At 36.6% G+C, this 16,582-nt stretch overlaps 1 protein-coding gene across 4 annotated transcripts in view; it reads right to left on the reverse strand.

The window, feature by feature from the left end:
- Positions 1-15,055, reverse strand: part of LOC132119523 (kazrin-like) — a 146,208-nt gene extending 131,153 nt beyond the window's left edge. For 3 of the 4 annotated variants that reach the window (XR_009426165.1, XM_059529562.1, XM_059529565.1), the window contains exons 1-2: positions 14,870-15,055; positions 14,523-14,724 (exon numbers count right to left, since the gene is read on the reverse strand). Coding sequence is in view for 3 of the 4 variants with exons in the window: in XM_059529562.1 (XP_059385545.1) it covers positions 14,523-14,724; positions 14,870-15,014 (347 nt within the window). In the remaining variant the exon portion in view is untranslated. Of the gene's footprint in view, positions 1-14,522 lie in introns of all 4 variants that reach the window. The other variant, XM_059529564.1, reaches the window with a different exon arrangement.
- Positions 15,056-16,582: the final 1,527 nt, after the last annotated feature.

The following is a 16,582-nucleotide window of genomic DNA, read 5'->3' on the forward strand; positions in this document are numbered from 1 at the left end:
TTGGCACCTTTTTAATAATTTAGCACGCAGGGGTAATCCAGTGCTTATAGTGTTTGAATCAACCATTAATTCACATAAGTATGAGCCAGACAGGTATGGAATTTGAAAATGTGACTTTCCAAAAAGACAATATTGCCCCCTTATGGTTTTGAAAGTTATACCAACTCAAGCAACACCACCAGTGAATGTGAACCTGATGAAGAACAGAGATTAAACTACATAAAACACATAAATAAATACAAATCGAATCATATTTGTTTCAAATATTATAAGATGGGAGTTTCAGGTTCAGTTCTGGCACCCTCTGCACTATGCTGACAATAAGAAATAATGAGAATATTTGCTGCATACTACTTAAAAAAAGAACTGTATATTATGCAAAAATGTTTCAAATGGTAGTATGATGCGTTATCTCAGAGATGAATTTTTAATCCAAGTTTATTGAAATATGTGTTAAACTTTGGGTCTGATTAAAAAATAAGTTGAAAGCGAGAGAAATAAGAGAAAGAGATGTTGATACTGTGGTTGAAATTGCTTCTTGTTCATCTGTCACACAATTCAAGCAAACTGCATTATAGGATAAAGTAGCCAAAGCAATAGTAAAAGTGGTATTCTATTCAGAACATAGCAGACTTAAAGAAATAGTTCACACAAAAATTTTAATTTGCTAAAAATGTACTTACCCTCGGGCCATCCATGATGATGATAGATGCATTTGTTTCTTTATCCGAACAGATTTTGAGAAAGTTAGCATTCCATTGCTTGCTCACCAATGGATGCTCTGCAGTGAATGGGTGCCATCAGAATGAGTCCAAACAGCTGATAAAAGCATCACAATAATCCACAAGAAATCCACACGACCCCAGTCCATCAATTAACTGTCTTGTGATGCAAAAAGCTGCACGTTTGTAATAAACAAATCCATCATTAACTTCAAACCGTTGCTTCCTTTATCCATTATATTGTTTTCTCCAGTGAAAAAGTCTTCTCATCTGAATCTGTAGAGAAATATGCACAGATCAAAGGCAGTTTACAAGCAAAAACAATTCTAAACAAATAAGTTATTGGATTTTGATTTAGGAGGACAGCAGAGGATGGACTTTTTTACACTAGAGGAAGCATTATTATGGATTGAGGACTCTATTTTGGCCAGAAGCAATGTGTTTAAAGATAAAATGCTTTAATGATGGATTTGTATCTTGCAAGCATCCCACATAGCAAACGAACTTAGGCCAAATGTGGCCTCAAGCTGGCACTGCTGGCCTAATGTCGGCAATGGCATGTAACCTTTCAGCCAGAGCTGGGCCATGTGTGGCAATGATGGCACGGCGGGGATCCGGCAAACAATATCTGGCCAGCGTGAAATCCATGTGGGCCGGATTTGGGCCAACACTATGTTGCTGTCTGGTTTACCAAAGCATGTCACAAAATGAATAATTGCAATTATAGTAATATACAAGGCAATAATATGAAATATTAAGATTCTGTAGTCTGGGCTATATAAAGCTCAGGTGTGGCTCAGATTGGGGGATTCTGGTTTACTTAAGGCTGAGAATTGGTACCAATAATAAAACCTCTTTTGAGCCAGTTGAGATTCGGGCCGGTTATGGCTCATGTGTGGCCCTAGTCTTTAATCCAGTTCTGGGCCACAATTTTTTGTGGTACTTGGGCCGAGGGAAAAGTGAAGTGTGTGGCCCAGATCTGGCCAGAAGACATTTTCTATGTGGGATGCAGCTTTTCACTTCACATGATGTTAATTGATGGACTATAGCATCATGTAGGTTACGTGTGGATTATTGTGATGTTTTTATCAGCTTTTTGGACTCTCATTCTGACGGCACCCATTCACTGCAGAGGATCCACTGATGAGCAAGTCATGTAATGCTCAATTTCTCTCTGTTCTTATGATGAAACAAACTCATCTACATCTAGAATGGCCTCTTTTTTCATGAACCATTCTTTTAAAATTTGCATACTATGCACAGCAAACATACATGTAATACAGAACATTTTCTATACAATCCAAAGTATAAACACTGCGTATTGCAGAAAAACAAATATAGTATGGTAATATACCATTCTGAGCAAAGCATACAGAACAGCATGCATACATACTACATACCTATTGAACAGTAACAGTAGTATGATAGTATTTCCTTGTAAATATAGCATAGAGAAAATATGCATATAAAACACAGTGTAGATGTTACCAAAATTTGCATACTGTGCAAAGTGTACATAACCTTCCTCATCACAGAAACGTGATGAAAAAAGTCTCTTATGCTTATCAAGGTTACAACTATTTGTTATAAAATACTGTAAAAACAGTAATATTGCAAAATATTATTAGAATTTAAAATAACTATTTTCTGTTTTAGTATATGTAATTTATTCCTGTGATGCAAATCAGAATTTTCAGCATCCATTACTCCAGTCTTCAGTGTCACGTGATCCTTCAGAAATCATTCTAATATGCTGATTTGGTGCACAAGAATCATTTCTTATGATTATCAATGTTGAAACGGTTATCTTTTTGTAAAAACTGATCCATTTTTTCAGCATCCTTTGATAAGTAAAGTTCAAAAGATCACCTTTTATTTGTAATGTTATTGTTATGTATTAATTTCTTTAAAAAAAAAAAAGAATCTTACTGACCTCAGACTTTTGAACAGTAGTGTACATACTACAGGAATGGTAGGAGAAGTATAATAGTAAGTCAAACACAGCCCAAATGAGTGATCTCTTCCAACAAAGCTGATTCTCAGCCATCTCTGACACCAGTGCATCAGTTCTTCACAGAGGGGGGGAATTGAGGCCAAGTCCATACATAGAGCCGAACAAATACTTCTAGGCATCACTGTTTGCAAGCCCTCGTGATACAGCCGTGTTACACTAGAAGCGGAGCGGGTGCCTTCCTCAGGTGAAATCTTTGATCAGTCCGCCACCTAGTGAGACATCCCGCAGTACAGCTCACTATGCTTTGGAAGCCTTCTCACTGAATTTAAGCCTCTGGAAAAACAGATTCCAATACAAGCTCTGACAAAGCTTTTGAAGATAAAAGCCTCTTCTGACCCTTTGATAACCAGCCCAGGGCTTACAGTGGACTAGCTGGATGCCTTTGAATTACATTACACATTTTTCCCTTTTTCTTCCTAATGCTAGCTGGGCCTTTTAAAGAGGAAAAGGGAGAGAGAATTAAATTGACATTAGAGCTACAAAGAGCACAAAGCATCAGTTACACTTGTAATAAAGCATGTAACAATAGGGTAGATAAGCAGTTGTGTGGGACAGGGTGCTTGCCTAATCGTCCATATTGATCCCACTAAACAAGAGGTCAGATTGCATTTGCATACTCGCAGTTCGCACCATTATTTTTCCCGCAATGCAAAAGGACACAAATGAAGTTCAAATAGGACCTGCTACAGGCATATCTGGATATAAAATGCCACGGCACAATAATAAAGACCTTAATAGTGAGCTGACATTGGGTTCATATTGACGTGCGACTGTGAAATCAAATTACCTTTGATACTGTGGAATATTGCACATGCAAAATGTATTAGTGAGATGCAAGCCGCTGCTGGCTTTTTTACATTCAGACTGGGGAAATTAAGAACCACCTGACCACATACAGTACACAGGGAAGAGGTATTGTGAGCTGAATGAAATATAAATGCAAATGGTAGTATGCATAGTTTACCTGCTGAGACTCGGTATGAAAGAACAGTGAGAGGGAACTTTTTACATGTGAAGCAAAGATAAATATGGCTAGGTAGAGGCGTCCCTGAGGCGGATTAGCACTGACACAGCGCACGTCGATTTTTAATGCCTTGATGATGTGCCTTGGAAAGCAAGGACTACAGGGAGAACCTGTGACAAGGCTTGGGCCAATTAAGGGTGTTTGTGTGTGAATGCCAGCGCCTGTCATATTCAGAGGAGGAAAGTGGGTCAGCACTTTTCAACACCTCTAAAAAAGAGAACGCAAGCGTGAAAACTTTTCCTACACAAAAAATATGAGACCTTGTAGAGCAACAAGGATTTGTTTAGGGTGTTAAACGCATAATTTACAAACAGTGCATTATTATTCAAACACAATTTTGCACAGAAATATTTCTGTACAACTACATGACTAAAACGGGTTCCTAAGAGATATCACCAATTCTATGTTATGTAGCCAATCAAAAACTGTGAATCTCAGTTAGAGAGCATATTCTTGAAGTTTGCACAATGGCAGAAGTTAGCAAACTTGGCTGAAATCATTTACAGCATCTTTGTATGGAACTGCGCTAGTCGACTACTCGTTCTTGACCAACCACAAAATGAAATGCATTTTCCCACTAAATGCCTTGCTTAAACTGCTGTTATAACTGCATGTATTGTGTGGTGCTGTGGATGTGTAGGTAATGGAATGTGCTTTCAGGCACATCCAAGTGTAACATTATTTTGATTCTTATTGGTATATGTGGCTATTGTTAAAATTGTGCATCCCACTGGAGGATGACGAAAAGAAAATGACAGAAAGAAAATACAAAGCACTACGAACACTCAGTTGCTTATCAAAGCAGCATCAAATGTAGCGACAGAGCGCATTGTGTTCACAGCTGGCCTTGTTGTTAAGACTTTCAACAGTTGATTTTCTTTTTTTTATAGAATAAAAACATTAAAAAATCTAAAAATAAAATGCAATATCTTTTATACTGATGTGCATTACTTTAATGGCTTCTTTTCCAAACTGGATTCCATAAGCGCAGAGTGCAAATACATACGTATATATATATATATATATATATATATATATATATATATTTTTTTTTTTTTTTTTTTTATGAATTTTAATTCAATTTTTTTTGCATATTGTTCATGTACATAATATTTTAATTTTCTCATATTCTCATACTTTTATATCTCACAATCAATGTGATTATTAAATATGCTATTTAAATGTAGAACAGCAAATGTATTCCAGCTTATTTTTATTTTACATTATTTTTATATTATTATATATTTAATATATACAAACAATGTTTTCCCATTTTTAATTGTAAATTTAAATGCAAGTTAAAAATATGAAGTAAAAAATATTTTAAATGTTTCAATTATCTAGTTCTGAATAAAACAAAATATATTTTTTTTACTATAAACTATTTCTTTTTTCAGTGGTTTCAAAATATAAGGTAAACATACAATTTTTCACTAATAAAATCTTATCAATTATTTAACTTATGACTTACTGTTTAAGCTGACAAGCAATATCTGGTTTGAATTAAAGAGAAATGGCAGAAACAGTGTATCAGGCCATGCTTTTTGTACCATCTACTTAAACTAGACCCTATCAAATATTTAAAGGGGTCTGCTCAAGATGCTGTGCTCACTGAATGCAGCCTCACCCCAGCCATTTCAGTCCATAATCCACATATCTCTGCAAAGAGTGCAAAAAGAGCAGGCTCTCAGTTTCATGATAGATGGATCACTCATCCCACACAAGACCAAGACCTGCATGAATTAATATCTTCACCCCTGTCTCATTTCCTCTCCGTCTGCCGCTACAGAATATGACCTCATCCTCCTGTTAGTCAGTCTGATGCGGAGAGAAGACAAAAGATGGTTATGAAGAGTGCAGAAGGTGGTTTTTCCCCTCCATAAATCTGACTTATAAGGTGCCTACATTATGGATTGTGATTGTTTACTTCCATCCATAGCTGAGCAATGCTGATCCAGGCATTTCAGAGAACAGGAAGCCTTTAGCTTGCATGATTTCTATTGCCCATAGCTAGGTTATGTCGAAAAGAAAATGTCACTGCCAATGTTGAGTCTTCACTGAGCTGCACACAATGAATTCTCTGCAGTGCTGCACACCAGATGTCAAAAACTGACAGACCTGTCATGCACTGACAATAAGGTGTTCGTGGAACATTATTTAGTTATAAGTAAAAATCCTGACTAAACTTAAAGTGTCAAATTGTCATGACATAAAACATGCCATACCTGTAACAATTACCTATTTGGATCAAGCAATTTAAAAAAAGTTATTTACATGGTTTTAAACGGTTTGAAAAAATACTCATGACATAACTGTTTAATTAAAGATACATCAAAAAAGTCACACAGACCTCACCGATTGGTACATGAAGCACAACAAGGCTAATATGAGCTAGCTTAAGCCCAAAGAACAAACACATCTTGACATCGCAAGACAGTTAATGAATAAATGTGACAACAAAATCAACAACAACCTACATAAAGCTAGCAAATAAGTCAAACAATACAGGCATATTAATTATTCATGCCATGATGCATGATGGGAAGAGGCCTATCTGAGCTGAATAAAAATCCATTAACCCAACTAACAGGCTTGTTGGTTTGACTAAACAATGTATTTCTTTCTTCCTCTATTTATTTGAAAGAAACTAATACTTTTATTCAGCAAAGATACATTAAAATGATCAAAAGTGACATCAAAGACAATAATAATATTACAAATTATTTCAAATAAATGCTGTTCTTTTGAACAAAAATCCTGAAAAAAAAGCTGTAGCGCTATTTCGACATAATAATAGAGGAGCAAACTTTTTTAACATTATTATATAATAAGAAATGTTCCTTTATCACCAAATCAGTATATATTTAAACGTGTGTTACATTTTTTATTTTATGCCACTAAAATAAATATCATTTACACTTTAGATCCATAACTACCCAACTATTTGATCATAAAGGAAAAGACATTTACCTGTTAATCAATGGTTCTGAGTTTGCATCTTTGACCCTTAGGCTTCTGAATGTTCCTCTCATTGCAGTAATACCTTTAATCATTTTAAATCAGCGAGAAAGTTTTCCCCAGCTCTGCCTCAGATGTCTAAATCAAGCATTGCAAAATGTGACTGATCACAAATAAGCTTTAGTCTATTACATATCACCAAGCAAAGCCACATGGCTGCTGACATCAGAACTCATGGCGGTGTCCTCATTTTGCCAAATCTTACTTAAAATAAACCCCTTTTGTCACACCTCTCAATCCCTGTGTGTCAACACAAGCTGAATTGTTTGCTCATATCTGCCATTTTGCAAGCAAATGACAGCAGCACCAGCACCAGTCATGAAATTACCAAAAAGGTGATTAAAGCTGCAAACTGTGCACGTATACACAGCACACAAGAACGTCGCTCAAATGCATGTACTAAAATATCAAACATATGCAATACGAGATCACAATATAAGGCACAAGCAGATATGTATTTTTTTTATTTGTAATTTAATGCACAAATAAATGTGAGCATAGTGCACTGATACTAAAAAATATGAGAAAATGAAACCATTTAAATGCATGAAATAACTCATTATACAGGTGCATCTCAATAAATTTGAATATCGTGGAAAAGTTTAATTCAGTAATTCAACTCGAATTGTGAAAATAAATTCAATGCACACAGACTGAAGTAGTTTAATTCTTTGGTTCTTTTCATTTGAATAGTTAGCCAGTGTTTACCATTCATTGATTAGATATGATGACCAGCCCAAAATTCTTCCGTCACAGTTTTAAATGTTGTCTGTCACTCACAAGGTCCCTCAGACTTTTGCGTCATACAGACAAACCAGTGATGCAGTGTTTGCCGACAGAAACAGCTTTTATTTAGTAGAAAATATTTCCAGTACTGCCCATGAGTTCAAGGTCTTGCTTTCCCGATGCAGGATAGTCTTTCTCCTCATCTAACGTACTCTGTGCGGTGAAAAAATTATATACTGTAACAATAGAAGTGATGCGTTAAAAATCTATATATTCTTGTTTACTATTACTTCAAATAAATATGAGGGTACTTGCAGGTGAATTGCAGAACAACTTTTTTTTCTATTTTGCTCTATACAGAGAATAGTAATACTGAAGTTTTGAAGCCTATAACTTGATATTCTACCAGAAATTATTAATAGTAACGCCAAAAAAAATTGTCTGCCATTGGATTTAGACATGCAACATGTATTGTGCCAGCGCCACCCTAATATTTTTACTGGCTCCTTTTGGCCACCCCATAAAAAAAAATCCTGAAGGCGCCAATGAGCAGCACCCTTCGTTGAGCAAGGGATGAGGCAGACCAAGCAAAGATAAAGCTTGAGCCTTGAGTCAAATGAAAGTCAAAGCATATAACATTCAACACAGTTTTCATAATACATCTAAGAAGAGCATGCAGAATATTCCACCCATGCTCTTTAATACGTCCCAGTCCTACAGGCTTAGCCAGTAGCATTTGATAATGAGAAAAACCATGTCTACCCTAGTCTATGTCAGGAGACTCATCACTATTGAGCAGTAAAATGTACTGTTTTAATATTCAAGTCACGTCTTGCACACAGATGGGAGAGCAGTGTGTGTCTAAGGCTGAAACAGATAATAACAGTGTTAACTGAGCAACCTCTACATGATAACACACGAAACAAAAGAGCAATAATGTGTGTATTTAGCAAATTTGTGTGGTTTTCCAACCAACCAACAAGCACACTGGATGGAAAAATTTCAGAAAGTGTGCCACTCTTAAAGGTTACATCAACCAAAATCGCATTTTATAATTCATGCTTGAGGTAGTGAATGATTTATTAAATGTTTGACACCCATTTTGTCATGAATGTTCATGCTGAGAATGAAAAAGTCATGTAGGCAGCCCTCAAGCTTTGACATATGTTTCTGCACTTCACTTTTTTTTTTCACTTGAAAAGCTACAGTGGGATTTTTGAAATACAAAAAAACTGAAAAAGGTACTCATTCCAATATGGTGTCCACACATTTGAATTTACTGAACTTCGAAATGACTGCTTTACCCAGTCAAAAGTTTGGCCTCAGTATACTTATGGACTTATTTATTTTCATTATTTTGTGTATTTGGTGTAACAGAATATTTTGACATGCTTTAATGTTCCAAAAACATTTTTGTAGGTCCTCTATTCCCCACCTCTCCCAAATGTGTTGTTTTCTACAAAGTCCCTCCTTCCCACAAGCGCAGTCTGCTCTGATTGGCCAACTAACCCAGTGCATTGTGATTGGCTGAACACCGCAAGCACTCGTTAGAAATGTAATGCTCCTTTTCATAATCATGAGCTTCATCTTTCAAAATAAATGTGTTTGCAGTAAACAAGCCATGGACGGTTAAGATAGCTTACTCTGTGATGTGACCCTGTCTCTCTCTCTCACATACACACACACACACACACACACACACACACACACACACACACACACACACACACGTGATGCGCAAAACTCTGCATATGAACATTCAATAGCAAATACTTAAACTAATAACAAAACATACTTACAGTGGCTGATTCAGAAGAACCAGATTGTCGTAGCAAAGTCAGAATTACCTCCTCTCCTGGGTTCACGAAATGGTCCAAATAAAGTGCTTTTGCTTTCGCCTAGAAACACACAGCATCTCCTTAACACAGCTGCTTCAACACTAACTGTAGTTACTAAATCAACACCTTCTTTCTTTGAGTCAACATTTAGGCAGCATTACGCAAATATTTCCACATAGTGATGTAGACGTGTGGGGGCGTGTTTGAATGAGCCATTTTAGGGCGGCGTGGCAGAGTCTTAACTTTGATAAAGACTTTTGAGACTTTAGTCTTTGAAACTTTACAGATCTTCTTTATGCACCAAGAGCTTGTAACACTCCAAAGAGAAATAAAAAATTGAAAACGCAACATATGGCCCCTTTAAGAAATAAATAAAATTTGAAACTATATGAAAATAATAAAAAAAGAGTTATTTTAAAATGTAATACTATTTCACAATAGTATTATTTAACTATATATTTACACAAAAGCAGTCATGGTCAATATAAGAGATATGTAGGTATATAAATATATATAATATAATATAATTTTATATATATATATATATATATATATATATATATATATATATATATATATATATATATATAATATAATTAGTAATATATATATCTTCCTGGAGAGGAGAGAGCAGCATAAACTGCTGTTGTAGATGTTAAAGCGGATGCTACTAAAGCATGACAGAAGCATAATTTCAGAATAAGTCCTTTGCTATAAAAATTGTACTACAAGGTTCTTGTAAATGTGTAAATTCAGAAAGGTGTGAAATTGACCCTTGTGTAAAAGGTTCGACAGCACATAGACTACAGTGAGGAAAATAAGAGAGAGAGAGATGGAGAGAATGACGGGAAGGCTGGGGAGGATCTGATAATATTAAGCAGTCTTCAAGTTACATGATGAAAATGAAATATGTGGATTTAAGCCCACATTCTGGATGATGTGTCAAATTTCCAAAATAAATAAATTAAAAATACGACGCACTTGCCACAGACATATTATGAGATCCCTTTGAAGTGGTTTCAGAAGAAAACAAATTTGCATGCAGGAAGTTCTTTAGCTGCTCAAGACTTGCCAGCTGCCTCTGTCAAAATTTATTCCCTCAGATGTAAACACTATTCAGAGCAGTTCAGAACATCATGTGTAGGGACTGATATCAAAAGCAATTTTAGGCTCCAAAGTAACCCGTCAATTGGTGAAAACTGGATTGGCCTACAATCACACCTAACCTCACGATAAACAGCATCAGGCAAATCCACACAGGCTCATGCGCTTCATCATTTCCAACTTATTCCTTATAGAAACTCTCCAGGGGAAATGTTGTGGGTACTTTTTGAAGTTTAGAGGGAGTTACATCACTTTTCTTATTATAAGTGAAATAGTTCAGAAATCTCCAAATTCCAAAGCTTAAATTCAAACAAAACTGGCCCCTGCTTAAAATTCATGAGAACGCTCTAATCAACGCGCGCTGCCTGTAAGCTAAGCCTTTTCTGCACTAATGGCTGCGTTGCCACTTAAAACCAGTTTTTTTCAAATAGACTTAGAAGAAAAATGGATTTCTGTCCAATTGTGAACACCAAAGTTCTTGGAATTAATATTTGCAGCATTCTATCAGCAAATTCACACTGGTACAAAAGGCTACCCTACAAAACCTGACAGGCCTATCGTTACAATACAACTATAGCCTATTGATTCAATAATAGTTTTTAAGAAAGAGAATCTCTCAAATTAGCCATCTATTGACCCAGATGGAGTGATTGTTGGGCCTCGTGAGTTGATAAAGATTTGTCAGCCAACCTACGACATAACCACTGCAAAGAAAATGGTTCAAGACCATCAATTTTTGCAATCTTTTGCATAAAAAACTATCAGCAGTGTTGCAAGTAAAATTCTGTTGCGAGCGACATATGCGCAATAATAACGTGAGAGTCTGTGAGCATCTAATGTCCCATGAAAATATGCCTGAAAACATATGGGAGAAATAGTCATAGATTATTATGCAAGCAATGTAGCAGTGTGCAACTGCTAATATTGCAACTAACAACTTGCTAGTGGCAGAGACTACTAATTTTCAAATATGTATAATATAACAACAACTAGCTTTTTATACACAGTGGTTCTACTGTATTTGGACAATAGATGGAAAAACAGACTAAAATATCAAGTATTATCTGCAAATAAATAATAAATACCCAATGACCAAGCAAGACAGAAAAAAATATTATATATTTGATATAGATAATTAAAATTATAATTCAGAATGTTAATATATAATGCCATTTTGTTATTAAAACATTTCTAATGTTGGCTTCAGTGTCACTGCTGTATTGTAGTAACAGGGGAGTTCTGATTATGCTATGCCTGCACAAATATAACGCTTTGAGGAATCTTTATGGCTTCCTCCCTCGAGAGGGACATGGACTGGCTCTGTCTTTACTGGTAGAGGTGACAGAAGAAAAGATGTTTCACATTCTAGACAATTCTGCCCATGTTATTCTTTTCCCACTGCTATATTAACTCCTCTACATTGGGCCAATGATGCAGAAAGGTGACTTCTTCTTGGTCTTGGTGCAAACAAACTTGGCAAAAGCAAACCTTATTTCTGCACTTGTAGGTCAAGTATTCAAGCATTCCAGAGAGATGTTAAATATATATGTGTGAGGTTATATGCGTGTATGCAGCATCAAGGCTTATTTTCACAGAAATAACTTCTCAATCAAACATGCAGTGTGGAAAAGAGGCCATCACATCCTGAGACACCGTGTAACTCCGTCTGGCCCTGCAGATCCCTATTAGAGTCACTGGTGCTGCAAATTGTGCCATCGCTAACATCTGCAGACACACACAAATGAGCTCACACTTGCAGCCTCGTCCAGCCATGTCCTTTATGTCAGCCAAAACAGTGTGTGTGCCGGCGGGTGAGTGCATAGAGTTGGATCTCAGCCATACTCATGCACACCCATTTAAACACCAACACAGAACATAAAAGCATTGGCGCCTCATGAACTGTGCCGTGGATCATTTTGCATCACTTGAAGATGATCTTTCAAAACACTTCCTCCTGTTGGAAGATATTCATGCAAATTAGAGTGAAAAAAATAAAAAATACGTCTCAAATCAGTTCATTGTTTATAAAGGCAGAAACATCAGAAAAATCTATGTCCATCATGTCCACAGGGAATGACACATCAGAATGTTTCGAAACTACAAAATCTCATCATTATGGATGATACAGAATGTGAGACATTCAAAGCAAAGAGCCTCAGAGAAGTAGCTGATGGTAATACATACAGAATTCCGGAACCGCAGAGGTTCAGATATTGCAGAGGAGTCTCATCTTCAGGCACTTCATAAGCACAAATTCAGTAAAGAGGCTTTCAGCGCTCCTAAAGCCACACGCAAAATATTAATCATGGCAATGTCACACACTCTGCAGACACTAATACATCCCTGCATACCGAACAGCTAATGAGTTCACAGAAATAAAGCAAACAAAGGGCGTTATTTATAAAAGTTTTCTTCTATTTCAGGAGAGCAAATAGAGAGAGAGACACTTTTATCAAAGCAAGCCCAACACCCTCAATCCATCCCGTTTCACTGCTGCTATTCTCCAATGCCGATCTCAAAACACATCAAATGTCGAAAAAACATGAGGTACTTTAAGTAAACATGAATTTAAAATTAGATTCTAGTGGTTTAAAATGCAAAACTCTCACCCAGAGGAAGGTAATTTCAGGACATTTCCATAAAAAAAATTAAAAAAGAAGAGGAGATAACTTAAATCACAGTTAAAACTCAATGACACTGGCTGATATTTATATAATATATAAATTCAGAATGACATTTTCAGAGTTGCTATAAATGAATGCTTTTTCAAACTCTGCCCCAGAAGAACTGGTAATCGTGTTTTTCAACGGGAACTCGACAGCATGGCATATCTCTGCTAATTGGCATGTCAATGTGTAGAGACGTCGAATTAAGCATCAAATTAAAATCTGCTTGGATTGCCATTAACGCTAGTATCTCGGTCATTTACAAACAGCTGTTTGAGTAATTGCATCCTGCAGCAAGTCTTCTTAATTCAATTGCTTCACTGACATCTAAGCTGCAACTTTGATATGAGAATAAAATCTGCTAAGCTATAGAATATATTGATATAAGCCAGAGATGTCTGCGAAAACATTATGGAAGTACACTAAATCATTTTATCAAAGATAGGATGTTAGCAATCATTACTTGACATTGTTAAATGTAATTTTAACACAGTACAATAATTCCTTCACAGCTTTATAAAGATTGCCCTAGGCACTGATGAATTATTTAACCTAAATAAAACAATTACTATAAACATAAGAAGGGTTTAAATCACAGTCCTTTATAAGTAAAATCAATTAAAATATGTAAATATTATTTACAAATTTACATTTTATTTTAATGGTGCAACAGAGTGTGTGATCAGTTTATATTTTTGCATGTAAAATCATACAATGTATATATATATATATATATTAAATCTCAAATATGAAAGATTTTATATATTATAATAAGTCTATATTATATATATACTAATTATAAATATGTTAACATGGGTTTCATTTCAAGTTATGAGTTGTCATGTGTTCATTTTCCACTAGTTTCCATCTGTGGTCATTTTAAATGAAGATGAGGACCGGAAATATTTTGGTACCACTTTTACAAGCCACTTCCTCACAAAATCTGTATAAAGTCTTTTTTTTTTTTTGTAAGACAATATTCATAATTCATCAATGCTTAGGAGTACAATATTTATCTACCCTGCAAAAACTGAGTTAGTTTCTCAACACAATTTTCATGTTCCCCTTTCAGCCCCAGGCCTCATGACTGACTTATTAAGATCACTACATCCATAAGCAAGATGAAACACACACACACGCAGAATCATTTCTTGACTGTGTGCAGCTCATTAGCAGCTGAAAGCAGCAGGGGAAAAAAGATGATTTTCTCTCTGCATGCTGAGTGCCTAAACCAAGAGATCAGGATTTGCAGTGGACCATGGTCTCACCAGCAGAGCTTTTACAGAACATAAGCAAGCACTCAGTCGAGACTTCACCATTTCATATTCTCCACACCAAGGCTTGCAAACTGGCAAAACCTCGCAAAGCACGTGTTTTTCGGACCCAATGTGACAGATCTCAGGTACTTACTAGCTTGCATCAGCTGTCCTTGGCGGCCGAAGACCTGGGAAAAGGTGGTTGAAGTACAAGTGAGAGTGTCCTCCATGGTTGGGATGTCCAACTAGGCTTCGGAATAACACGTCAAGCAGAAAAGCACCAGTTTGTTGTCCGTCCCCTTTGAGAACAGAAGCTGGAGCAACGTTGCAGCTGTATAAGAATAGCACAGAGGTTTCTGCACAGGACGGAGAGAAATAGCCTCAATCACATGCAAGATAATGAGGGAGTGTGTCTGTGTGTGCATCAAGGAGAATGAGTGAGAGTGTGTGCAGAGAGCGAGCTTGAAAAAGGGGGAGAGAATCAGAGCAATGATGTCTTGCCTTTTCCTGCAGCTCTGTGACCATGTGTTGAGGTTGTGCCTCGCTGGCAGGTTTCTCCAGCCTGAGAGCAGCGGTCTGAAGCTCCTGGTCCAGGGTAATCTGTCCTGAAACCTTCGCTTCGCTCAGACTCAGGGTGGACTGGCATTTGTTGTGCTTTGATCGTGTGCGTGTGCCCTCCTCTCCTCCCTCGGCTCTACCCCTCCCTTTCATTTCTTGCTTTCTCTTCTCTCCCTTCAACTCCACGATCTGTTTCGTAAGAAGCGCTGCTGCAGGGAAATTATTTTTTATGTGCAAATTTTGCAGCTCTGCTTTTTAATTCCTCCCCCTGTGGAGGAGTGAGGAGAGGTTGAAAAGGAAAGTTCTTTTTGGGTAACTCACCCAAAAGTGGCAAAATATCAATTGGCATACAATGAGAAAAATTAATAGGTGGGATCTTGGGATGTACTGACCTACAGTGACCCCCAAAAAGTATTTGGACACTTAAAAATGTACGAATGTCTGCCTTACATAACAAAATATCAGTCCTGGTGGGAAATATATAATGCATCAACTAAACTGACCTTAAAAAAGGGAAAAAAGTACAGCATTATCTATTTTCAGATGTCGCTCAGTTTGATATTTTATATTTGATGCAACACCATTGTCATTTCTAGGTGTCTTTGCTGTCACACTTTGTAATGTTCACATTTTCCAAATAATAAATTCCAATCCATATTAATTTGATTATTCAGTAGATAACATACAGTACATGCACATGCTTTATTTTACATTTCATTCTTTTCTTTGGCTTAAAACATTTCAGAAGTCATTTTTAGCCGTTTCCCCATTTGTAAAATTTTCCTATGAAAGTTTTGTCAGGTCAGTGTGATTGTTGAATCTGCTCTCTGCCATAAGATCATGAAAGATCTGCAAGTGTAGTCATATCAACATGGTCAACCTGGTATTACGTAACATCCAGTTATCAGTAGTCATGAAGTTGAAAGGTGACTGGTTTACACAAGGACAGCCTGTAGTGCCAGAGTGGTGAAAGAGAAGGTCATTTTATATTCTTTTTCTTCCTTTTATATCAGCAAACTCTGAAATTTAGACTTGTGACAAGAGTGAGTTTCACAGCTTTCAACTGACAGACAAGGCAGATGCCAAGTGGCTGGAGCTCACTGGAATTAATTCTCAGTCTAAATGAAGGTTCACTCAAATCAAATTCTTTTTGAACGTGAACTGAGGAGACACGCAGATAGTAAGCTCTCAGCTGGGGAGGGTAGCTGTTCCTCCTATGCATTTCCCTGCCTGAAGAGATCATTCTCTCTCTCTCTCTCAATCTCATTGTTCTTCTGCTGCCCTCAGAAAGGTAGAAAGGTATTTGATAATGTACAGCAGCACAAACATCCTCAGCCTATTACGTAAGCCAACAATACTGCTAATGGTCTCTGAACACAGGGGCGTCAGACTGGGGGTAAAACCAGTACTGATTACCAGGGCCCCAAAGGAAGAGAGGGCCCTTGAAAAGTCTGGAATATATATTTTCGGGACTGATATATTAGGACTGCCTATGCATAGGGCCCGGGATCTTGTGCAGTATCTGATAATGGATAATAACCAAATGCAAAATTAAGGCATGGTTTTAGCATACACTGTATTCTATTTGCATAATCTAATCAGTTGTCCATTTTAAAAATAATTCCCAATTTTTTTTATTCAGAAAAATCCCAGTAA

This window comes from Carassius carassius, chromosome 38, assembly GCF_963082965.1.
Source record: "Carassius carassius chromosome 38, fCarCar2.1, whole genome shotgun sequence".
NCBI classification, from domain to species: domain Eukaryota; kingdom Metazoa; phylum Chordata; class Actinopteri; order Cypriniformes; family Cyprinidae; genus Carassius; species Carassius carassius.